The following is a 24,380-nucleotide window of genomic DNA, read 5'->3' as shown; positions in this document are numbered from 1 at the left end:
ATCTGAGTTATGCGAATCAAAATACGTCCATTGCGGAGGTTTCACAAGCCCATACGCAACAAATACCGGCGGCCATGATAAGCATATGCTGCAAGGACTGACGAGAGCGAGCAATCGCGAATCCCGGAGCGTGACGACGCGTTTCCGATTGGCCACTGCCCAATAGACCCTGCACCGAGTTCCCGAGACGATAGTCTTCGCTTCCACTAAGAATTGGATGAACCGCGAAAGCTGGCAGATTGCACTGGTGGTAGCTCGACGGATAAGATTTCTGAAAATCGAGTAGGAAGTGCACTAGATTTGTTCTCTCCAACAATGGAATTACACCGAGTTAGCCTCGGCTCATCGTCCACATCCGACCTACTGCCCGATAGAAACCACAACAGCAGTCTCTGCTTGCGCAATGTGTTCACTTACGCCTCAGAGTGACAACGACTGGACGTCGAGGTTTGGGAGCGAACATGGCTAACCAAAGCAAAGAACGTAGCACGCCAGCAATATCGTCGCAACCTCGGACAATTTACCTTACTGCCTACAACATCCTCTTCGCATCGCTATGGGCATCAGTCTTCGTTCGAGCCATCTCTAGTGCCCAAAATGGTAAATTTGAGCTCTTCAATGCGACAGAACCATATGCGCGATGGATACAAACCGCGTCCTTGGTAGAAGTCTTACATGCGGCTTTCGGTTCGTTCATCACCCCTCCTTCTTATGCATCTTATTGAGAATAATGATAGGTATCATCAAATCTCCAGTCAGCACAACCGCTTTACAAGTCGTCACCCGTGTCATTCAGGTCTGGATGGTGTGGTACAGCTTCCCGCAAAGCACAGCATCTTCACATGCTTACCTTGCCTTGTTGCTTGCTTGGTCGGTGGCAGACACAATTCGTTACCTGTACCTCGCGCTGAATATGCACGGGAAAGCATCCAAAGGCTTGGTGTGGCTTCGGTATGTCTTGCTACAACATTAATGGCTATTGCGAGCATGGCTAACAATCACAGCTACACCATGTTCTATCCGCTCTACCCCATCGGTATCGGAGCTGAGTGGTGGCTACTATACCGGGCTATTGCTCCAGGAGCGAAGCTCAGCCCGGTGATACCACCAATCTTTTACTTCTGCTTGTTGCTCTACATTCCAGGTACGTACTATAGTACAGTAAGTACACGTGTGCAGATCTAACTTCCCTCAGGCTCTTACACAATGTACACGTACATGATCAAGCAAAGAAGGAAGACACTCAATACAGCACGCAAGACTCAGTAAGCGCATGGTTTGCTATGTGTCTAAAATGGATCCAGTAGTAAAAAGTAAAAGAGGTTCTTAAACAGCCCTTCTCTTCGGACGAGCTATTGTATAGCAATGTCCTGGGAGCAATATTTGTCAAGAAAACGCAGTCAATTATCGGAAAGCATGGAAAGACGATCCATCTCAATCCATGTCATATCAGTAATATGAACTCAGATTATATCTTTGGAAGAAGCTGGCGGTATATGTCACAGCGCATTCATACAGCCCTATGACATTCTTGCCTTGCACTACACCCAAGCTGAAACATGTCGTCAATAATTGCAAGAGCGATGCTGCAGGGGTCGCGTTACTCTTAGGCGCGTTACGTCATCGTGCTCCCAACTCGCGGCGTCTTCATTGTTCCTCCACATGTTCATTCGAACTCCCCTTCACCCCGGACGCGACGCAAATTTGTTTAGTAGGCCATGTGTTCTTATCCATTGCCTCTTTCTTTCCCTCGAGCTCATTCATGTGGTGTGACGCGCCCAACGCCACCTGCAGGCTACGATGCCGACTAGCGTGGGGCCTTGTTAGGCAACCCCAAGGCCTCTACAAGATCTCGATGAAACCTTCCTTCTTCCATCTTCAAGATGCGCTCGCACACCTTTTCTCTCATGTAACCATTATTCACTGTTGACCATGAAGCTTCTCGATCTTCCCGTGGACATTATCGACAAGATCATCAGCCAAAGTCTCCCTTCCGGTTTCGAAGCCTTTGCGCTCTGCTGCCACGCCATATACACGCGCGCAGCGCCCAAGATCACACGTCACAATTCACTTAAACGGCGATGGAGGTGCACCACCATCGCTGGCTCAAAAAACCGTAGCGACATCCTTCGTATACTATGTGAGATAGCTTGCGATCCTCTTGTCGGGCGATACATCAAGTCCTTGAGTTTGCGTGGACGCGGAGGAGGCCCAAATGTCGATACCAAAAACGATGAATTCCGATTGAATGAAGGTATTATGGAGTCAATTAAAAATATGGTCCTGAAATCAGAATGCTTTGGAAGCACTGAGGTTGATAGGCAGCTCTGGTGGGAAGACATTTTGAGAGAAGTCGACCTCGATAACGAAGATGGTGACAATCGAGATGGCCTAGGGGCAGTACATACAACCGTATCACTCCTAGGTCAGCTACCAAACTTGCAAACGTTACAGTTGCCGTCTGGATGGTATCGTCGTTGCCGAGCATATACGGTAAAATCGGACGCGGAAAAGAGGGCGGTAACTGTGCTTGACGCCATGGTCAAAGCTGCCAACGACAGTCATGATCAGGATCAGGCACTTGGAAAGTTGAGAATCATTGTGCCGTCCACCGAGCAGGGATATGAGGAACGGGCGCCTTTTCAAGTCTTGGAATGCTTCATGCGGTTAAAGAGTTTGGAAGAGTTGTACAGTACATCTTGTTTAGCTATTGACGACGGCAACACTGGCATACCTTTTCAGTGGCGCATTCCGGAGACGAACTCAAACTTGCGAAGAATCGAATTGGCCTACTGTTGCATGGACGAGGCAGGAATCTCAGTCCTCCTGGCACACACGCCGCATCTCAGCGTTTTCAGATACATGCATGAGTGCAAATGGTACGTAACATCCATGTACAAGCTACATTCGAGACATTTAATGACTCCATCCACCAATGTCCAGGCACGGTTGTGGACATGACTGGAATCCCGGTGCCTTTGTGGAGGCTATAGCTAGGCATTGCGGTCGGACTATCACCGAGCTCACAATTAAGAAACACGCGAATTGGGGCACTATTACCAACGGTGTGTCATCTCTTCGAGCGTTTGCTCAATTACGCATGCTAGAGATTGACCTGCCTTCCTTCTGTGGACCATCCGTGGCAAGTGGCCAAAGGCTGGGTGAAGATTGTGTTCGTCCAGAAGAGGGAGAAAAGCCATGGACGATCCAAGACATTCCATGCTTAGGAGACATGTTACCGGAAAGTATTGAGGGTGTGCAGATCGACAACAACGGTTGGATGAATGAGCGTCCAGAGCCAGAGGAGCCTCTGGAGCCATTACTTCGGGATTTCCCTGAGCAGCGCGCATTGAGACTACAAAACCTGGTTCAACTGACTTTGAGTGGCTTCTGCGACGGCAAAGTGCGAGCGTTGGCCAAAGGAGCGGGAGCGAAAACTATTCTTTCTGATAGGAAGGGAGCATTTTCGAATTGGCCCTGCTTCTCGACGGTGCAGAAGTACTCGGATCTCTTTGATGCAGCTGCTAAAGCATCAAACGACGCAGATACTAGACCTAAGCCTGTTGCAGTCAGGCGTGGACGTCGCACCACATGGGTGTATCCAGATTCGTGAGGAACGAAGTAGCTTCGATCCCTTTCACCAATTCCGTTCTACAGATCATTAGCCTTCAACGTGAAGTGAAGGCATACTCAAAAAATGACTTCTATTAAGGTCCTTCGCGGAGCGTGCTTCATCAACATATCGAGCTTGTCTTCTGGAAGAGACACGAGCGTTTCTGCATATGAACAGTTGCTTTGAGAGATAACTATCAGGTTCCGCGTAAAAGACATGTGGCTCAACATCAAAGGAACAGGTCAATGTTGCTCATGTGTGTAATGCCGGTAACTTCGAATGTTTCAATTGCAGGATGTAGTGGTCAGAAGGAACGAGGAAAAGGTCCAATATACTAATCTTTTTCGTTTTGGACATGCGAGAACACGTCATGAACTAGAACATTTTTGGCAAATATGGGAGATGGTAGTTGTGATAGTCAAGTATGATGCTGAGTGATTTGAGACCTATCATGTCAATGTCAAAATGAAACCTTGGATACTTCTGTGCCACGTTGTGACTTTGAACGACCGCATATGAGACAGCCTTTTTGCATTTCTTTTTAGTGTTTGGCTGAATAGGGTGATGTAAAAGAGAAGAACGAGAGAATTTGGTGTTTATATACCCATTGGCGGGTAAAAGCTGTCGAAAAGAAGGCGAAAAGTGTTGATGGAAATGGAAGAGTGAAACGGTTGGAAGATAGTGTTCATAGAAGCGGATCAAAGAAGACTGTGTCGATGCAGTGACGATGAGGATCAAAATGATGAGCATAATGATATTCTCAGTAGTTAGCATAACGGCCCATAGTAGTGGTAAGAATAGAATACAGAAACATAAGAAGCTCGACTCATTGCAATCACATTAGATGTAGGAAACCTTGACACCCATACCGACGGTGCGCCTCACCTTCTCCCACGCATTTCGTATGATCCGGAGTATTCTCTCTCTGAGGTCCCGTCTCCCAAAGGCCAAGCCAAAAGCCAGTAAGAAAAGTAAGGTACGGAAGAAAGCCATAGGATTAGCAGTCATTTGATGGGCCGTATTGGATATCATGGACTGTATATTTGCAAACATGGTAGATGCTCGGTTGTAGAAGCCGGGTGGTGGTGTGATGGGTTTCTTGGCAGGTGTGCGGGAGGTTCGGGAAGACTGCGATGGCGTGGGTTGGGGAGTTGGTTGAGGTTTGCGGAAGCGCTCGTCTGAGCCGCGGGGCTGCCGTCTGTTCTCTTCTTCGCGTTTCCGACGTTCGTCTTCTGCGCGAGATTGTTCGAGGCGCTTGGCTTCGGTTTCTCTGCGGCGCTCCTCCATCTGCTCCTGTTGTTGCTGACGTAGCTTCTCTTCCCGGGCCTCTGTGTCCTCCTTCTCTTCTTTGAGAGAGTGCAAGGCGAGTAGGAATGCTTCCTTGCGCTCTTCATCGAGCACTTCGGACATGCTGATGAACTCGCGGGCGTAGTCCCATTCCTCGTTTCTTGGCAAAATATGCAGGGTATATAGCTCGAGCAGCTTGATGCGCTTTTCTAGGTCGCGTGGCGTGTCTGTACCGGTATGTTGCCTGCGGTGGCCTGGTCGTTTCTCCGTGTATGCAGGAGAAGACATGTGTGAGGCAACATCGAGGGTTGGGTTGGCGGTCGCGGAGAGGTACGTCTCGAGCTTCTGCTGGTTGAGCCTCTGGGAAGGCGCATGGGTGAGGAGAAGTGTCGCCCTAGATGGAAATGAATACCCAACCCCTCATCAAGTCAGTGGCATGCTTACAAGTTGACCACAACATCGGCGTCGACATCTCCCTCAACCCCGGCATAACCGTCGCGTACCACGTTGTCCCAGATGCTGCCATCGCGGCACTGCGACACCAATTGCTTCCATCTCGTGCTCCCAAAGGCGTGCTTTCCCTCTTCGGCGCCCAGCTCTATTACGGCATTGAGGAAGGTGAGGTAGAAGCTCCACACCTTCACCCTGGTCCCCCGTGACGCGGTTGCGACTGGGGCATGACCCACGAGTTCGCCTTTGTCGCCATTGATCTCATCAACTGGCGGCGGAGTAATGATGGGCTCGATGGTCGATAGCGCTTCCGGCAGACGTCGCGTCAGGAACAGTTGGGCGGCCTGTCGGTAGGCTTTGGCGATCTGCGATGATTGTTGCCGCGATGTTGACAGCGACGAGATGGACGACGAGAGGTAGCGCGACCCGTTGATGTCATCGTACAACGTCGCCATGTTTGCGTATAATGCGACGTTTCCTGGCGATGTTCTTTGAGCTTCAGAAGCCCCTGGCGGTGAGAGACGGAACTCGGTCTTGTTCCTGGCTCTCCGCGTTGTCAACATTTCCAACCTCGGCAGAGCAGCTCACGTCACCCGGAACCGCCTTGGCGCGTCACCTGCCTCCGAGACCCCCAGCCATCTGCACACTGCAATTTCCCGCCTCACCCCCTGCATCACAGCGCAAAGCACGTGAAATCGCTTTCAAGACGCGTACAGTCAGAGTCTGTAGACGCAATTGAGTCGCTTGACAGACGCTTGTTTGCGACAAGCTCTGAGTCAAGAGCTAGACAACGGCATTGTCGCTTGATCCATCGCTACTGACCTCATTACTTACTAGAAACCACACAGCTTGCCACCTGCACTTACTTTTGACAGACATCGCATCATTTAACGACCAACCGGCACAGCTTTGGTACAGCGCCTGCGACTTTTCCCTCTAATCGTCAATAGCATATGAAAACGCGCTTCTCTTGTCGCTATCGTCATTGTCAACATGGAGGTCGACGCAGAAACCTTTCCATACCACTTGCTGGGCATGTTCATCCATATATCAGAGGCCGACTTCGTGTCTTTCGATCTGGAGCTGTCGGGTATCCCTTCGCGGATCCAAGACAAACCTGCACATGGCCCGGGACGCTTCACCATGGAGGAGCGCTATGCCGAGACCAAGATGGGCGCCGATCGCTATCAGATCCTACAGGTAGGCATCACATGCGCCAGGTTCGACTATGTTGCGAACAAGTATGTCTTGAGGCCATACAATATCAACATTAGCCCGCTTTTCGACGAGCGTATGGACTTCGAACGCGAGATACGGTTTCAGAGCGGCGCGTGTACTTTTCTTCTCAACTGCGGCTTCGACATGGGCGCACCATTCGCCAAGGGCGTACAGTACCTATCACGACAAGAGGCGGAGCGGGCGAAACAGATGGCCTGGGATCGATTGGAGAACAAGAACCCGATACCGGACTTGCAGCTCAAGGAGGGGGATGTTGAGTCTCTTGATTTCATGCGTCGGGTGAGGGAAGCCATAAAAAAATGGAAAACTAGCACCTCGTCCTCTTTGGAGGTCACAACTCACACCGGACTTCCCAGCCAGCCAGTGATACCGGTAATAACACGGTTTGAGAAGCGTCTTGTGCACCAGCTCGTTCGCGCCGAGTTCCCAGAGCTAGTCTCGATAGGTCGCAACGAATGTGTTCGTATCGTTGATTTAGACCCTGTACGCGAGGCCGACAATATGCGCAGAATCAAGAACCGCGTCAAAGAATCCATTGTACGACAGACTGGTTTCCGCTGGATCTTCGAAGCTCTAGTCAAGGGTGGCGACATCAATCGCGCAGATCCACTCTATGTTGCTCGGACTACTGGCATGGCCGCCACGGCTGACGTGCATGATATACGAGACCGTTATGATAGAGCCATAGAGAGACTGAAGACCAAGCAGCCGGTGCTCGTTGGCCACAACATGTTCACTGATATTGTGTACTTTTACCGCACGTTTGTGGGCGAGCTACCTGTATGTGAGAAATCAGGTTACCTGGACACTGCGCTAACGCCGTACAGGATACGCTACAAGACTTCCAGGATGCCATCCACGAGTTGTTCCCCAAGATCATCGACACCAAATACCTTGCTACCTATGCTGGAGGCGATCTCAACGCTTCTCCCTCATTACAAGATATCGCTGAGAGTCTAAACAGACAGCCGTTGCCCGAAATCATCACTCATGCCGACCACCCGAAATATCAAGAGACTGAGAAATTCCATGAAGCAGGCTACGACAGTCTCCTAACTGCCACTATTATGATCAAGCTAGCCGCCAAGCTTGGTGCAGAACGAGGAGAAAAGGTCCCAGCACCGTTGGCCGGCCGTCCTCTTACTCTGAACAAAGCAAACGGCGTATTGCAGAGCGAAGACGTTCCGGACTTTGTCAAAGATGGACGCGAGAAGGTTGAGGAACCGGTTCCCTTACCTCCAGTGGAACAGCCCAAATCCAGGAAGACGAAGGGACAAAAGGCGAAAGCCAAGAAGAAGGAAGCGAAGGAGCGCCGATTTGAGACTAAGAACATATTCGACACGCTTAAGACACTGGACCCGGAGACCGAAATGTCATCCACGGAAGAAGATGAAGATGCCAAGCTTCCCGAAAATGGCATATCTGCGAAATGGGACGAACAGACCCAAGAAGTCGTCGGGTCATGGGAGGATGACGTCTATGTTCAGGATGAGACGAGATGGGTACCCTTGGAGCAGATGAAGCGACAGTCGATGGAGCTGATCCCGGCTTTTGATTCGAAGTTCTGGGACGAATTCGGCAACACACTACGAGTGTTTGGCACGGAAGAAGCTGTTCTGAAGATCGCGGACTGGGAGACTTGAACGCCACGCAACATGATATGTAAGCTGATATAGAGGTGGAGTTGACACGAGAGTTTGGGAATATGTACCACCATGGAAAAGCCGGAGTTGCGGCCTAAGCGATGTTAGACGAATAGGTTCATTCTCGCATACGCAGTATACCTCTTTGTTCGCTCTTCGCATTATCATCAGTAGTTAGCATCTCGCTAATTCTATGCACGCTTCATGTCCATCTCCAGCTCCACGCTCCATCATCGAGACCATTACACACTCGAAATTATCACGGATGTTGACCGACTAGCAGTTACTCACCAGCGTGTTATAATCACAAGAGCTGGTGTGTTACTTCGATGACAATAATCAGAAAAGGCTACAGATGACGGATGGTCTACTGCTCCTATTGGTGACATTACAGTGGCTTTAGTCAATAGATCACAATACCCACAATGTCCGCCGGAAAAATATACTACTTCCTCCAATGGCCCAACCTCGAGTTCACCGCCATCACCGACTCACCCATTCTGTACGGCGACACAAACAACGCAATCCTAGCCAAGCGTGTTCGAGCATCCAGAGAAGAGAACTTTGAATACGATGCCTCACGTCTAATCCATCCCAACGAAGCTACGTACGAGTAAAGGAAAACCATCCCGAGAATATAGCCAGTGAGGGTGGTGAGTGGGGTCCGGAGTATATGATCAACGAGGTTTAGCCGTTGTTGGATCACGGGAAGAATAGTCGGTTGGAGTAGAGAAGGCGTAATCTGTGGTTCATCAGTTGGATGAGGAGGGGAACATGGAGAATAGAGCTGGTACATACGAGTAGAGGGTGGATGGATATGTTGGTGGAGTTTCATACTCATATTCACTTCAAATCCCAGGTACAGTTACGTACGGGTATGGGCTAAAGTCGACCAGCACGCTTCTGATCCCTCCAGATCCCATCACAACTAGCTTGCTTCGTCACTGCTTCAACTCATGGGCTTCAACGTACATTCTCGACGAAGTTTAGCGAATGTCTTCTAGTTTGATATTTTACTAACGCATTCGTCAGGCATCTGGCGTAACGCCACGGACCATCGGAGTACACAACGGACCGTCGGGTAAGCCACGCTACGGCAATCCGACACGAGATCGAAGTCACTACAGCAAGTTTAGTCGAAGGCTGTGGCACATCCTCTTTAGGCTTAGCAGTTGCCTCGCACCTGTGCATCAAAACAACTTCACAAAATCCTCCGCGTTGGCGCCAGAAACGGCATTGGCACTCCAGACCGTCCGACCCGTTGCTTTCCCCGGGCGCAGTCACGGACGCAGTCACGGACGCCCTAGAAGAGTGCTGTTTGCCGCAGACGCCCTGAAAGAGTGCTGGTTGCTGCGGAGCTACTACTGCACAGCTACTGCATAGTCCAGCCACATAACCTCTGTTCTGCCTTGGCCTGGAACTGTTCCTTCTCCATTCCTTCCTTGCAGTCGCTTGCTTGGGATGCTGACCACGTGTGCCGGGCTAGTATGGTATCCACTACTGTACATGTACACTTGCTTTCACCCCTCGAGCTGCGTCGAGCACTACCCTCCACAAACGAAACCGGGGGCCCCATGCATCGCTTGCGTCGCCCAGGGTCGTGAGTTAGCGCTTCGCTACTGCGAAGCCATACGCGTCGTGACAGCCACAAGCAAAGGCCCACAATCCCATTTGTGGCTCCTGCGACTCACCCCGGATCCCTGGTTGTCTTCAATTGTGACTTGCAGAAGGCAGCTGTCTGCCTACTTTGGCTTGCAAGAGGTCGTCCGCCCACCTGCCCTCCGCGCACCCTGAGTGGACTCTGACCTGCGGACCATGACGCACAAGCTGCTGTCCGCGACCCCACGGGCCCTGCCATTACTGTGGCCTCTGCACGTTGCTGTCGGAAATTTCGCTCATGAAATCTCCTGGAAGCTGCATTCCAGAGCGGAAGTTTCCAGGCGTGGCATTTGTCCATGTTGCACACAACACGTTGATGATGTAGTGTCCGAATTGACATCTACATTGCGAGCACTAAGCCACCCTCACTAATGTAATTCTCAGCTATCAACTGGCCATCTTATGTCGCGAGAAAGGAACAGCCATTGGTGTAGATAGATGCTCATTGTAGCCGGTCCTGTGAATTGAAGAAATCGAGCTTTCCTCGTCCCCCATCGGCAAAGACGTGGCGTGCCGGCAATACGAGTCGAGAAAGCGTTGAGCGTGAGAATAGTCAGTATCAAGTCACGTCTGTCGCAAGCCCTCGGCTTCATAGCGTGGACGAAGCGCCCCCTGTCGCTGCGGAAATGCTGCAGGCGGTGGGTGTCTTCCCTGTCAACCAGGTCATCAGTCCAAGCCCACGGCCAGGCACTGGCAGACGGTGCGTCTGCATGCCAGGGTAGGAATTCGAAACGCTGCGGTCATGTTAAGGGATGTGCAGGAAGGATGTGGGCGCCCCAGGGCGGGCTGCCCGCATGTTCTCGCAGGGGGAGTCTGCATGTCCCAGGCCGGTTCATCTCCGACCGCTTCGATGGACTTCGCAGGAATTACAAGGTATGTTCGCGGATGTAGTGCACAACAAGCGCCTGTCAGGGACCGGTGTAAGGTCGTGCAAGATCAGATGGAATCGAAACGCGGCACCGTTGTCGCGCCTCAGGTGATTAGGGAAGTAGGCCAAAGCATGGCCGGTACACGACCAGCGTGCGAACCGCACGCATCAGCGAATTTTCAGCCCTATCAAACGTTGATCCATGGCAAAGCGTCCTTGGACGCAAAGTGGCCGGTGTTGCCAAGTTCTATCGCTAAGCTCCGCCACCTGATGATCCTGGCTTACCTTCACCCCCGGCCCGCCAGGTTCGTGCGCAAAAACGCCAGTGTAACGATACGCTAGCGATGCTTCGTGAGGACCCAGAACTCTGGGACCGTGATTGATGATGAGATCTGAGATGAGAAAGCGGTTTCGTTGTAAGAAAGAGTCCTTCAACCCTTAACATTTTTCACTATAAAGCTGGGATGGCTCCTTCTCCACTTTATACTCAGGAGCACTCGAATATTCCTAGCCTCCATCAAGCGACAGAGCCAGACTATGCCTTTCATCATTGATGCTCCGGCCCGGCAGGTCCCGTTTACCTCCACAGCAACACAAGACAATGCCCAAGTGCAGTCTACCGCTGCCGTTGGTGAGGAGGATGTTCGTTCGTAAGCATGGCGCCCCCTCTGCTTCGTAGACTGTGCCTTTCTGACGCGTACTCTAGGACCCTGGCAAACTGCTCCTGTTCCATCGTCTCGAACGGCCAGCTGCAGCACACTTGTACCGCTGCCTCCTACACCCCTCAGGCCGTCGTCGCACCTCGAACGGACCCTGCCGATCGTAACATCGACTTGACGTATATGGGTTCACAGTTCGATGGACACGGAGAGGGATGTTGAAGAGTAGATAGATGTAAACGGATTATCATTTTAGACATGACTCGGAACGTGGCGTTTGGCGCAGGGCGCTCACAAGGTCGGTGTCAGAGCTTAGACATCCCATGGTTGGATAATATAGATGTTCTTCCCAGCATTACTGGCTGGATGGATCCGGAAGGCGTTGGCGTGAAGGCGTTTTTCTTAGAATAGACCCAGAACTTCTTCTTTATCACTTCCTCCCGCTGGTTGTGCTTCTTCATGTATTCGATCAAATGTGTTCAGCGATGCGCAGGGCCAGCCACACCCGTAGTCTCAACAGACTCGACGTTTACGTCAACATCCTTCGTATGGGTGGTAGTCGAAGCAAGTACTTCCCGAGGTTCTTCTTCATCCAGGCCAGCAGTATCGTTTTCTTGCGGTAATGCCTCAAAGTGCGCGTTCTTGACTCTTTTCCTATCGACGCGTCGTCTCCAAGGCTTGTACAACAAAACGCTGAGACCACCGAACACGATGAATGTGCCACATATGGCTCCGCCTACATGCCATTAGTGTCCCGCTCAAGTAAGGGTTGCGCAAACTTACCAACTATATCCCAAGCATCACCAAGCTTTTCGACGCCCTCCCAAAACTTGCCATGTGGCTCGGCAACGTTGAGCACCAAGTTCAAGAACTGCACCGTTCCGATAATAGTCGCAACAATGACAGTAATAACCGTCAGCACAATGCTGTAGTAGCAGATCGCAATGGGATCGCGCGCTAATTGTGTGCTCGTATACAAACTCATCATTAGCGCGCCATCCGTAGTATCGAGAAGGCACATGCCGGCTGTGAAAAGCAGCGGGAAGATCAAGATGAGCCAGATCGATGTTCCTTTCGTGGCTTGGATGGAGCTGATGCCTAGGATAGCGATCTCAGAAGAAGTGTCGAATCCCAGACCAAAGAGCACACCAAGAGGGTACATCTTCCAGGGTCGATCGACCAACTTAAAGAGCTTCTGCAAGATTGGGAAGAGACATCCTCCGCCCTGAATTTTAAACTCGTCGTGTTCGCTGCCAGGATCGCTTGCGATCATCTTTCGCAACTGTACGATGAGTTTATATAGAATATAAATGTTCATGAGACCAAGGAGTAAGAGGAAGGCTGCAGAAACGGAAGTTCCGATGATGCCACCGACGCGCTCAAAATTGCCAAATTTGTCTGAGACAGCAGCTGCAGTACCTGCGACCACAAGCGACGTGATGATGACAATGGTAGAGTGTCCAAGACTGAAGAACATTCCAACAGTCACTGGTCGTTGGCCTGCGGCAATGAGACGACGAGTCATGAGGTCGATAGCCGAGATGTGATCTGCGTCCAGGGCGTGGCGCAATCCCAGGGTATATGAGAGAATTGCTGTCGAGATTAGAGGGGTATGCCAATGCTGTAGCTAATGAGTATATGTGACCAACACGACTTGAATTCCGCTTCTTTACGTACCAAAACGATGCCAACTGCTGCCCAAACAAGAAGATTTACTATGATGAGCGTGATAATAATTGCGATCGCCGGGAACGGAAGCCTTCTGAGATATGGTATCTGCGCATGGTATGTAGATGCTTTGTTTGATGCATTGCGGAAGAATGATGGTTTGCCGTCTGCATCGCTACCCACGACTGATGAGGGGCGGGAGGTCGTCATGCTACCAGATTTTGCCTCTGACAGTAACGCAAAGAGCAGAAAACACGACTTGAAGTCTGCTAGAAAGAAAAAAGAGTCCGAGGGAAAGAAGAAGACGAAGCTTGCAAGAAGAAATATTGGAGATGCGGCTCCTGCCGAAGCACCGTGGGATGTAGATGACGCGAAGTGGGGCTCGAAGCTGTTATCGTGACCCTGGCGGGGTAATTAGCATCATGATGTACTAATGATCGCGTTTTGACGAAGCTTCAGCTTCAAATGTTTGACAATCCGAATTGGTACAATACATGCTAAACTAGAATATTGTCTCAAATCTTGCGAAAGCAAAGAGATGCGTTAGTGCCACCAAAGCCGAAGCTGTTCGAGAGAGCCACATTGACGCTGCGCTGTTGAGCAGCATTAGCAACATAGTTGCAATCAAAGTCATCCGCTGGATCGCCTGGGTTATGAAGGTTGAGAGTCGGAGGTAAGGTGTTCTGGTCATTGTCAATAGTTGTACCATGTGAAAGAGCACGCCTAACTTACATGATGCATCCCAAGTACTGTGAATATGGTCTCAACGCTGCCTGCGGCACCCAATAGATGTCCAATCGCCCCCTTGGTACTGCTGATGTTGATTTCAGAAGCTGTATTTTTTCCGTCTTCGCCTAACAGCAGTTCTTTGATGGCTCGATTCTCCGCAGCATCACCCAGTGGGGTGCTTGTAGCATGGGCGTTAACATAGTCGACAGCGCTAGGCTTGATACCAGCATGCCGCAGTGCGTGCTTCATGGCGAGACGTGGGCCTTGACCATCTTCGCGAGGTGCTGTCATATGGTGTGCGTCGCTGGACAATCCGTACCCGGCAACTTCAGCATATATATTGGCACCTCGCTTCTTTGCGTGCTCGAGTTCCTGTACTTCATTAGACACGAGACTCGTGAAGAGGGTGATCAGGTACCTCGAGAACCACAACTCCAGCCCCCTCGCCAATGACGAAACCATCCCTTTCTCGATCGAATGGCCGACTTGACTCTGTGGGTCGATCGTTGAACTCGGTAGCCAGACTTCTAGCCCTAGCAAAACCCGATATGGCGAGAGGATGGATGCATGATTCAGCTCCACCAGCTATCATTACATCGGCATCGCCAAATTGGATCAGCCGTGAAGCGTCTCCGATGCTGTGTGCTCCGGTCGTACATGCTGTAGTTGCTGCGTGATTCGGCCCCTATTATGCTTAGCGTTGTTACAACGCCTGGAACGGGTATTGGATACCTTGAAGCCATACCGCATAGATATATGACCTGCAGCGAGATTGATCAGCAGCCGCGGAACGAATAGTGGAGACACCTTTCGGTATCCCTGGAATAATCAGCCAATAGTTACACTTAATAGCTATAACAACATACGCCTTTCTCATAAGCAACTGTAGTATCGTACACATCGTCCAAGCTGCCGATGCCAGATCCCATATACACTCCCTAATACGTCATGAGTGAGATGCAAGTTGATATTGAGTTCAAATTCTTACTGTGACCTCAAGATCGTCTTCTTTCTTCGGAAACCACCCAGCATCATTCAGAGCTTCCTCAGATGCAACCATGGCATATTGTGCGAACCGCGCCATACGTCGTTCGTCCTAGAACAGAATTAGGATTGGTAAGATAAGAAGGCGAGATCTTAGCACGTACAGTAGGACTCAGATGCTCCTTCGTATTCCATCCGCCATCGCTTTTGCTACCTTGAGGAACCAGGCCAGCCACCTGACTTGGTAGCAACGCAAATTCTGGGCTTCTATCTTTGATGGAAACGATGCCGCACTGGCCGTCGATCAGACGCTTCCATGTTTGTCGAACACCTGTATACGTTAGACGAGAAAGGTTGGAGAAAGGTCCGAATAGTGTTACCTAGTCCGAGAGGGGTTACAAGCCCTAAGCCTGTCACTACTACCCGTCGCATCGCATGTCAATGATGATATTCGATGGTGCTGCGAGGACGCGTTCAGGTGTGCAGAAAGAGCTAGTCCCACGCGCAAGCCACGTGTGGCGCTCTTTAGCGTGAGGTACGTGCGTCTGGCGTCATTCGATATCGAGGACTTTCAAGTTGATGAGATTGATATGCTATGGAAACTACAGCTCTGATACTCGTACAAAGAATCTACCTGAGCGATGTAGTAACCCTTTGGATCGAATCAGCGTCTCCAGTCGAGACGCAATCCCTCTAACGTATTATTGAGGAAATAGATTGGTTTTGAGGCAATTAGCAAATCACTACTGACTTCATTGTCTATCGCATCCATGCCCAAAAACAGTCGTAGTATTGCACTCATACCAAGTCTCCGCCAATGCCTCTGCTTCACCACTCATACCCAGTTCTTCCATGCTGAAAGGAGCGATCACATCGTCATCAGTCTGCAGTTCGCTGATATGAGGTGTGCCTGCGAGATCTTCGCGGGTACATTCCAACTCTTCATCTTTGACGAAAGCGGTTTGTTTGCATCCAGGACCGATAGCGTTGAAAACAGCTCGGTTCTCCGTCTCTATCAGCACGCCGCCCATCTCACTGTCACAGCAATATCGTCGTTTCTGATCACGCTCGTGTTGTACGCGCGCTTTTAGCCAGCCTGTTTTCCGACGAGGATCGCGCGCGATTGCAGAAAGCATAGTGAAGGTGTCGACAGTTTGAGCGCAACTTGACGTTGGCGATCGCGGTGATCGCCTCCGTTCGTGTTGTGCTTTGTTGAACCTCGAATTGCCAACTGAGTTGTGCGCCATCTCATGGCTTATCGAATCAATATTCCCGTGGTATCTCGAATCGATTGTTGATAAAGAAGGCTCCTCGTACCATGAAGTAGCGTTCGATACGACGAAACGATCATCTGCTAAGCAATGTTGTCGATCTTGACTCGATCTTGAAACTGGAGGAAACAATTGTGGGTCATGAATGAAGTCATTTGAAAGCAAGAACGGGTTCTCGTCTTGACTGCGAAGAAGTGGTGCCATCTTAAACCGTAGGTTGTTCGCTTCACAGATGTCGTGATTTGAGAGCTATATGGGGAGCTGTGGGTAGATATATGCTATTTCATGATGCCATCGCACACCTCAAGTGATATGCTCAGTGTTGGCTGTAGGTTTGCATCCAACGTGTGGCACATAGAGTTGGTTGCTGTGGTGCGTAGGACGATTGATCACAATCGCACCGCTTGTTTGACAGTCTTAACGTTTTCAGGTAAAATATGGTAACTCAATCGTCGAGAACCTGGAACTAAGCGCTGAGCATAGCGCGCAAGTCTGCAGTGCTGGGATCGGCCTTTAGAAGTCAGTGAAATCTGTTGAAGAGAACTACCGTCGAATAACTGTCCAAGAAGAGCTTGGATCTTGATCCTGGACATCACAAGCAGCGCCGAAAATGCAGGCCAAAGTATGAGGTAATAGCAAACTCTCAAGAAGCCAATCTAGCGGAGGCTTCTGGATGATCGTTCGTGATATAGACAGCGATTGCGCCGGCGCGTTGTGGTACGGCAAAACCAACTCCACGGCGCTTCGATAAGCCGAAGGGCCGCCGACATTATCGGGTTTTAGAGGGTAAAATTACTTCTTGAGGAATCGCGATAAAAGAGTGTTGATTGAAGTTCGGTCCGTCAAGGGAACCGTCCTGTAGAGAGGCCTAAGCGAATTGCCGAAAGCACGTCATCGTCTTGGCGAGCCTCGTCTAGCGGCATCCCGCGAGCATCACTCAACACCAGAGAGATGACTCCCCGCGATGTGATAAAGACGCCCCACTTCCTGCGACGCAGGCTTTACATTTCTTTACTTAGACTTACTCGAAATTGCCATCATGGACGCCCAAGGACTAGGCACTGAAACCGCCAATGGCTCCAAGAAGTACAGTAAGTTCCCTTTGAACTTTTTTTGCCGTTGCAAACATTTCAAGGTAGTCGTGACACCGTGCGATCGAAGTGTCTCCCGTACGATGGTGTCGTCACACACAAAAACATAGAAAAACACTGTTGATTGTTATGACTTGGTTCGGGCGATCATGCCGACTCCAAAGACGGCTTTCTTTGTCGCGTTCTGGTGTTGCTCGTCTAAACTGACATGCTGTAGAGACGGTGTCGTCGCAACCTGAGAACCCGTTCGCCAACCTCATCCCCGATCAAATCTTCGCTGTCATACCGCAAGTCACGCTCGAATCCGGCGTCGTGTTACAGAATGTCAGCGTTGCATACAAGACATACGGTACCCTCGCACCCAGCGGAGACAATGCGATGGTCATATGTCACGCACTCACGGGAAGTGCTGATGTTGGTGATTGGTGGGGTCCGTTATTAGGGGGGCCTGGGAAGGCTTTCGACATATCGCGTTTCTTCGTGGTATGTATGAACAGTCTTGGCAGTCCATACGGCAGTGCAAGCCCCGTCACGGCAAAGGATGGCGACGTGTCGCAAGGCCCGTACGGTCCCGAGTTCCCGCTGACAACTGTGAGAGACGATGTCAAGTGAGTCAAACAAACTCCAAACCCTTTCCTTGAACCACGCTAACAGGCGTAGTGTCTTCAAGCTCATCTTGGATGATCTCGGTGTGAAGCAGATCGCTGCAGTCATTGGAGGATCCATGGGCGGTATGCTTGTCCTCGAGTTTGCATACTTCGGAAAAGACTACGTCAGAACCATCATCCCGATAGCCACATCGGCTCGCTACAGCGCATGGGGCATAAGCTGGGGTGAAGCGCAACGGCAGAGCATCTACAGCGATCCGAAATACGACGACGGCTACTACCCATACGAAGATCCTCCATCAACCGGGCTTGGCGCAGCGCGTATGTCTGCTCTATTGACCTACCGGAGCCGCGACTCGTTCGAATCGCGATTTGGGCGCAATACACCTGATCTGTCCAAGAAGCAGAGCATCAACACCGTACCGCGACCGACAACCCCATCAAACCCCTCCCACGAACATTGGGCGATACACAACCACGGTCACAAGAATGCTGGCTCACCACGTCTCATGTCGCGGACAAACAGTAGTACAGCTATACCTGGTTCTGCAGCGGCACATGCTGATCTCGAATTTCATGATGCCTCTGACCCTGCCACGCCAAACCTCCAAAGGTCGGATTCGACAAGTAGCAACAGCCAATTCCCTCGCTCTTCGAAGCCTCTAGCGCCTCACTACTTTTCGGCACAGTCGTACCTCCGTTACCAGGCTGACAAGTTCATCAAGCGCTTCGATGCCAATTGCTATATTGCCATCACAAGAAAGCTCGATACACATGATGTATCTCGCTACCGTTACCCCGAAGGCGAGACACCCGAGACGCTAGACCCAGTATCGGCCCTTCATCATGCACTCTCTTTGATCGAACAGCCCACGCTTGTACTGGGCATACAGTCGGATGGTCTCTTTACATTCGCCGAACAGAAAGAGCTGGCCGCTTATATCCCCAAAGCCACGCTCAAGACCATCGACTCACCAGATGGCCATGACGCTTTTCTTCTAGAATTTGAGCAGGTGAACAAACATTTACTGGGCTTCCTGAATACCGAGCTCCCAGAAATTATGAACAGAACGCCAAATGTAGAAACGGTCAAGAGCGATCCTGGTATGACCGCTACTAAGACTAGTACGTTCGGTGAGGCTGAAGTCGACGATATAACTGCATGGTAAGATGGGCAAAAATATGACATTTAGCATGGCGTTCTGGATCCAGGAGAGGACTGCATTGGTCGGCGTACAGTTTTCGGCATATGCTTGAAAGAAGGCTGTATGATTATGATACGCTCTGAGGCGAAAGAGCTGAGGTTCAACCCCTCGTAAATACCAGACACTGCAGTATGAGCGCAGCGATAACAACCAAAGAATATTGAATATCTCCAACAACTTCCCAACATCGGTCCAATCATGTTTGATTAGCCTCTCGCTTGTACCCCGCCTTGGACGCTAAACCTTACTCTCCCCGCGACTCCACTGTATCGTATGCCCCTCAACCTCGGTTCCTACATACTGCGGATTGTCTCCGCAGGTGTCAAAACGGACGTGCTTTATCCGATCTGCTCTCCCGAACTGCGATGCCGTGTGATCACGAGGGCTTGATCACAACGTACGGTAAGCTAAAAGCGATATCTTAATCGTATCAGATGGATCGTCATGTATCAAAACGGAAGCGCTTATGCACTCGTAACTCGGATCAGTTGTACTAGACTATCCGTATGAAGGCCAAGAATAGGGACTATTGAAATCCGAACCCCGCACATAGGGTTGTGAATGTCGGGTCCTAGTTGTCGCATAAGTATTGCCATGCCTTCAGCTACATCCCTTCATCAAGTTCTTGGGAAGTATCTAGTAAAACTCCTTGTCATCTAAGTCACGTTCTCCGCGCCGGATTATCATCGCAAAGGCCACATGATGCAGCTACCCAAGACACAAAAGGCCGCTATCAAGCAAGGCACCGGCGATAATTCCACCATTACAATCAAAGAGATCCCTGTCCCAGAACCAGCGCCAGATCAAATCCTTATCAAGATCAACTACTCCGGCCTCTGCGCTTCGGACAAATCCCTACTTCACGATGAATGGGATTTCAAGATGGCCGAATGCACAAACGGTATCGCAGGCCACGAAGGCGCCGGTACTGTCGTAGCCGTCGGCTCAAACGTGCAAGATCTCTGGCAGATCGGTAACCGTGCGGGCATCAAGTGGATCGCTTCTGTATGCCGGAAGTGCGAGTTCTGCACTAATGGCCAAGATGAATGTCACTGCCCGAAGCAGTTGAACAGTGGTTTTACCATTGCGGGAACATTCCAGGAGTACGCCTTGACAGATGCGAGGTATGCGACCAGGTTACCAGATGGCGTTAAAGATGAAGAAGCAGGCCCGATCATGTGTGGTGGTGTTACGGCGTATGTGGCCTGCAAAAGGAGCAAGGTGCTTCCTGGGCAGTGGCTCGTCATTCCTGGAGCTGGAGGTGGTAAGTACATCCATGCTACGTGTGTAACTTGACGAAGTAGATAGAATCGCATTCGAGTTGGAGAAAGAGACTAACACCTTCAGGCCTCGGCCACTTCGGCGTCCAATACGCCAAACACATGGGAATGCGCGTCATCGCCATTGACGGCGGTGACGCAAAACGCGAACTGTGCCTCTCTCTCGGCGCCGAGAAGTTTATCGACTACACCACATGCTCTGATATCGCATCCGAAATCATGAAGATCACCACCTACGGCGCTCACGGTGTCATCGTCTTTTCCGCCACAAAAGCTGGATACGAACAAGCGCCACATCTGCTACGACCAAATGGCACAATGGTGTGTGTGGGTTTGCCAAAGGACAATACGATCATCGCGGGTGCTAGTCCGATTATGATGTGTATGAAGAAGCTGAATGTTGTGGGTAGTGTGGTGGGGACGTTGAAAGATGTTGAGGAGGTGAGTACACTGTTGAGGGATATGCTTGAAGGAATTTGCTAACCTGAAATATAGGCGCTTGATTTTACTTCGCGAGGCTTGGTACATCCAATTTTGACGCATGGTGGATTGGAGGATATTGATCGGTTCTGTGCGGATATGAATGCAGGGAAGCTTGCTGGACGGGCTGTGATCAAGATCGCTGCGTAGATCAGCATATTATATCGTAATTTTTACCAGATTAAGAACTGGTGTTTCCACTCAAGGCCTTCGGCGAGTGTATGTCGAATTCCGCATTACCTGAGTAACGCGTAGTCTACTTCGTACTTCTTCGAAAACTGTCTCCTCTTTGAGCCCCTGGACTGGTCGAGAATATGCCTCCGAACTCCAGCATCTATAGGCTTTGCCTGTAATTGGAGACTCGTGGGAAAAGTGCAGAAGGTCAGACTCGAAGCGATGTCTTCAAGGTCGCTATGGCAATCATGCTATCGATGGATCCCTACCATTCCTCGTAGATTGCGGGTTTCAAAATGCTGTAAATGATAGGGGTTTTCCATGAACGGCTAATCTTCCGGTACTGCGAGATTATGCCTGTTACAGATGGTCCGTCGGTAGTGCCGAAACCGAATTCGTCAATAGCGGGTAGCTTCAATGTTCTTTTATCGACGCCCGATCGAGTCGCACCACGTAGTCTGACAACTTGCTTTCGGGGCTGCTCGTCTTCTGAAAAAAAAGCTCAACATCGGAGTCAAGACCACTCCATCCCAATGCTAGTGACCACCTTTGAAACTACGTTTTTCTAGTGCCCAATTGCAGTGCGTATATAGTCCCCACCGCGAGTGGTCCCGGTCGAAATCCCGGTGCCTGATAGGATGGATATCTGCACCCTGATCTACGAGTAGCATGGCAATCAATAGACTCAATATAAGCCAGCGCTCCTCTATTGACTCTCTGAGGCTACAGACACTTCCCAGCCGTTCGAATTAGATGAAAGCATCAAAGGTACAATTGAAGGACGAATCTTGTATCGTGAGTGAGAGTGGCAGAGGAGAGATTCAAGAAATAAACTAGACCTAGAGCTAGGCGCATTCGCCGTGATGTTCACCAGTCATGCTGATTCTGACCACATAGCAGGCACGAGATGCACCAATGAGGCCCAAAGGCTGTCGCAGAACATAATAGCTTTCCCTCTGGTTAAGATGAACTAAGCTACTGATAATTCAACACTTCGTTACTGCACGCCCCTAATATTTTGGGCGGCAGTTGCTATCAACAACTGCTATTTTGCGATGATGCTTGATTAGCTGAAGAGCATATGAATTAAAGCCGCAGGATAGCGATCATAGGCACCAACTTCATTTCTACATATAAAGAGCATGACGCCATGGTACGTACACCAAACATGGCAAGGCGCGATACACAGTATCGTAAGCTGCAAAAGTAGCCAAAGTTTCATAATCGGCTTGAGGTAAGATTTCGCATGTGAATGCAGCAAAGCAACCATTGAAGCGCGTACATAAGCGGCGAACACTTGCGAAGATCAGCAGAGAGGGGCATCTTTCGTCCACGGGGGTTGCTCGGTACACCGTGTCAGCTGGCGTGCATGCATTTCACGCAACACTAGTGGTCGCCACCGGAAGCAGGCTGCATGTTGATGGAGATGGCAGGGTTATAATGCAGCGACAGGGTTGATAGCTGGGTTCAACGGGCGCCTTACCCTATGAGAGAACGATCAAAGAGGCTAGGCCTGGCGGGGTAGGAAGCTAGCTTTGTTGGGCGGCAAACTTGAACACTGTGATTGGAGACGCCCAAGTCGAAACAGATGCGAAAGGATGAGTTCGAAGGCAGCGCCATGAGTAGTATGCGTGAGATGGACAAGTATAAGATGCGGTGACATGCCCGCTGAAGTCCGCATCTAAACATTCGGCTTCCACAACTCGAAACCAGCCCCATCTAGTCAATCTTAAAGTCATTCCTCTAACGCATCGCCCAAAGCGAGGTTGCAAGGCCCTCCAGACATGAATAGCCAGAACGCAGCCAACAAGAAAACGAACGCATCGAATGATGCTCATCAGATGGGTTCGTCGACTACGATGTTCGATATCCCTCCCCTACCCTTCTATGTTGTCTAATCACTTCAAAAGCTTCATGAAGACGACCCCACTCTCCGAAGCTGCTTTAAGAAAACAGAACACCAACATGCCCTTAGCAGGTTATCTGTGGGAGATTGAGGAGAGAAAGAGGATTGAAAGACTCCAGCGTGCGGCGATCGAGCTTGGTTTTGAATTGCCACCGCAATGCTACCAAAGATGAAGGCTCGGAAAGGCCGAATCTTATATATCCGTTCCTCGGTTATCGATGTATCCTATCCTTGATAGCTCCAACAATACTCTTCAGGCCACTCAATCTCGTCTCTCTCGTCTCCCCAAGATATAAGCTCGCGACGGGCCATGCGTGAATGCCACCTGGCTCTTCCCAGCTATCAACTTCCTTCCCAGTCTTTCCGAGTAGACTGATCAAGTTCCTTGTTTCGGGCCCAAGAACCTCTTCGCTTCCATACAGGAAGTACCACCCCTGTTCGGGACTAGCCTCCGTCCACTTCTGCAAATCATCACACTTTCCAGGCGAAACCATTGGGTCTTCTGGTGAAATTTTGTTACCGATATATTGGCGACCGTACAGCTCTAGTGATGAACTGTTGAGGTAGTCGGAACCTGTGTTGCGATTTTCGCGCGATACTATCGTCACCCAAGGGCTGATCATGATAGCAAGACCAGGTTTCTGATGACGTAGTTCGGTATGATCGGACAGATATAGCAAGAAAGTCAGGATGAGGGTGGCGCCTGCAGAGTCTCCGCCCACAACTACGCGAGTTGAAGACTGGGCTAATGATAGAACGTATTCGTAACCTGCGACAGTCTCATGGAGTTGAGTGGGATATGTGGCATCTGGCACCAATGTGTATTCCAGAGCGAACAGAGCAGGATTGCGATACCCAGCGGACTTTAGTAGAGCGACCCATGCAAGTAGGAACTCCATATAGAAGAAGCTACTTCCCATAGAAAAGCCACCACCGTGACAATAATATACAATCACATCTGGCTGCTCTTGCTGATTGTGCACAATCCAGACACCCCTGAAGTTGGATCTTTTGATCTCAGTCCATCGAATCGGACTTGTGACAATGCCGTGTCTCAACATGCGAAACCTCAAGAATGGGAGTGAGACGGCCTTGGAAAAGAACACCCGGCCTAGAAAGGCGGGCATGTTGGCAAACGCATAGCGAACAAAGCGGATAACCAAATCTTGGAATGGCGTTGCTTTTTTAACAAAGGGCGCGCGGTGTTCATGTGGCATGAAGAAGCGTTCATGGATGAACTGATATGGTATGGCAATGGCTTTTGGAGCTATGAGCATCAGTATACCCACGCGTAGAGAGCATTGCAACTTACCGAGGGATGGTAGAGCTGGAATCAGCCATGTCAAAAGTGGTACGATGCCAATCTGAATCAGCAATTGAGGTGCAAGGAAGATGAGGAAAGCTACACAGTCCAGGTATGAGATCTGGCTCAGTATCATCTTCACGAGATAGCGTATGGGTGAAGTGTGTTAGTTAATGGCACAACCAGCGACATCGTCCAGAAACGCCAATGGCGATGACGCTGACAAGGGTCCAGCTAAGCCACGATTGTCTAGCGCCACAACC

The 24,380-nt window shown here is 50.3% G+C and overlaps 10 protein-coding genes across 10 annotated transcripts; 6 read left to right on the top strand and 4 right to left on the bottom strand.

The window, feature by feature from the left end:
• Positions 1-913: 913 nt before the first annotated feature.
• On the top strand, positions 914-1,269 carry ALTATR162_LOCUS8734 (uncharacterized protein; the record flags this gene model as incomplete). The annotated part of the gene is made up of 3 exons (XM_043316367.1): positions 914-951; positions 1,005-1,144; positions 1,196-1,269. 3 exons carry the CDS (start codon positions 914-916, stop codon positions 1,267-1,269), a joined length of 252 nt encoding a protein of 83 aa, XP_043172302.1.
• Positions 1,270-1,932: 663 nt separating this feature from the next.
• On the top strand, positions 1,933-3,613 carry ALTATR162_LOCUS8733 (uncharacterized protein; the record flags this gene model as incomplete). Its single annotated transcript, XM_043316366.1, has 2 exons — positions 1,933-2,879; positions 2,944-3,613. The coding sequence occupies 2 exons, from the start codon at positions 1,933-1,935 to the stop codon at positions 3,611-3,613; spliced, it is 1,617 nt and encodes a 538-aa protein (XP_043172301.1).
• An 840-nt stretch (positions 3,614-4,453) lies between these two features.
• ALTATR162_LOCUS8732 (uncharacterized protein) lies at positions 4,454-5,805 on the bottom strand (the record flags this gene model as incomplete). Its single annotated transcript, XM_043316365.1, has 2 exons — positions 4,454-5,294; positions 5,345-5,805. The coding sequence occupies 2 exons, from the start codon at positions 5,803-5,805 to the stop codon at positions 4,454-4,456; spliced, it is 1,302 nt and encodes a 433-aa protein (XP_043172300.1).
• Positions 5,806-6,343: 538 nt separating this feature from the next.
• Positions 6,344-8,232, top strand: ALTATR162_LOCUS8731 (uncharacterized protein; the record flags this gene model as incomplete). The annotated part of the gene is made up of 2 exons (XM_043316364.1): positions 6,344-7,369; positions 7,417-8,232. The coding sequence occupies 2 exons, from the start codon at positions 6,344-6,346 to the stop codon at positions 8,230-8,232; spliced, it is 1,842 nt and encodes a 613-aa protein (XP_043172299.1).
• Positions 8,233-11,897: 3,665 nt separating this feature from the next.
• On the bottom strand, positions 11,898-13,296 carry ALTATR162_LOCUS8730 (uncharacterized protein; the record flags this gene model as incomplete). The annotated part of the gene is made up of 3 exons (XM_043316363.1): positions 11,898-12,154; positions 12,202-13,039; positions 13,096-13,296. 3 exons carry the CDS (start codon positions 13,294-13,296, stop codon positions 11,898-11,900), a joined length of 1,296 nt encoding a protein of 431 aa, XP_043172298.1.
• Positions 13,297-13,601: 305 nt separating this feature from the next.
• ALTATR162_LOCUS8729 (uncharacterized protein) lies at positions 13,602-15,935 on the bottom strand (the record flags this gene model as incomplete). Its single annotated transcript, XM_043316362.1, has 8 exons — positions 13,602-13,769; positions 13,819-14,187; positions 14,234-14,500; positions 14,548-14,634; positions 14,682-14,753; positions 14,804-14,911; positions 14,964-15,130; positions 15,641-15,935. 8 exons carry the CDS (start codon positions 15,933-15,935, stop codon positions 13,602-13,604), a joined length of 1,533 nt encoding a protein of 510 aa, XP_043172297.1.
• Positions 15,936-17,109: 1,174 nt separating this feature from the next.
• ALTATR162_LOCUS8728 (uncharacterized protein) lies at positions 17,110-18,938 on the top strand (the record flags this gene model as incomplete). The annotated part of the gene is made up of 3 exons (XM_043316361.1): positions 17,110-17,161; positions 17,379-17,769; positions 17,822-18,938. The coding sequence occupies 3 exons, from the start codon at positions 17,110-17,112 to the stop codon at positions 18,936-18,938; spliced, it is 1,560 nt and encodes a 519-aa protein (XP_043172296.1).
• A 738-nt stretch (positions 18,939-19,676) lies between these two features.
• Positions 19,677-20,884, top strand: ALTATR162_LOCUS8727 (uncharacterized protein; the record flags this gene model as incomplete). Its single annotated transcript, XM_043316360.1, has 3 exons — positions 19,677-20,238; positions 20,322-20,695; positions 20,750-20,884. 3 exons carry the CDS (start codon positions 19,677-19,679, stop codon positions 20,882-20,884), a joined length of 1,071 nt encoding a protein of 356 aa, XP_043172295.1.
• A 1,808-nt stretch (positions 20,885-22,692) lies between these two features.
• ALTATR162_LOCUS8726 (uncharacterized protein) lies at positions 22,693-22,987 on the top strand (the record flags this gene model as incomplete). Its single annotated transcript, XM_043316359.1, has 2 exons — positions 22,693-22,769; positions 22,819-22,987. 2 exons carry the CDS (start codon positions 22,693-22,695, stop codon positions 22,985-22,987), a joined length of 246 nt encoding a protein of 81 aa, XP_043172294.1.
• A 39-nt stretch (positions 22,988-23,026) lies between these two features.
• ALTATR162_LOCUS8725 (uncharacterized protein) lies at positions 23,027-24,253 on the bottom strand (the record flags this gene model as incomplete). Its single annotated transcript, XM_043316358.1, has 2 exons — positions 23,027-24,081; positions 24,127-24,253. 2 exons carry the CDS (start codon positions 24,251-24,253, stop codon positions 23,027-23,029), a joined length of 1,182 nt encoding a protein of 393 aa, XP_043172293.1.
• Between the last annotated feature and the right edge of the window lie 127 nt (positions 24,254-24,380).

The sequence above is a fragment of the Alternaria atra genome (genome assembly GCF_907166805.1).
Source record: "Alternaria atra isolate CS162 genome assembly, contig: 29, whole genome shotgun sequence".
Taxonomy (NCBI): domain Eukaryota; kingdom Fungi; phylum Ascomycota; class Dothideomycetes; order Pleosporales; family Pleosporaceae; genus Alternaria; species Alternaria atra.
Note: the sequence above shows the minus strand (reverse complement) of the source record. Positions and strands in the feature narration are given on the sequence as shown.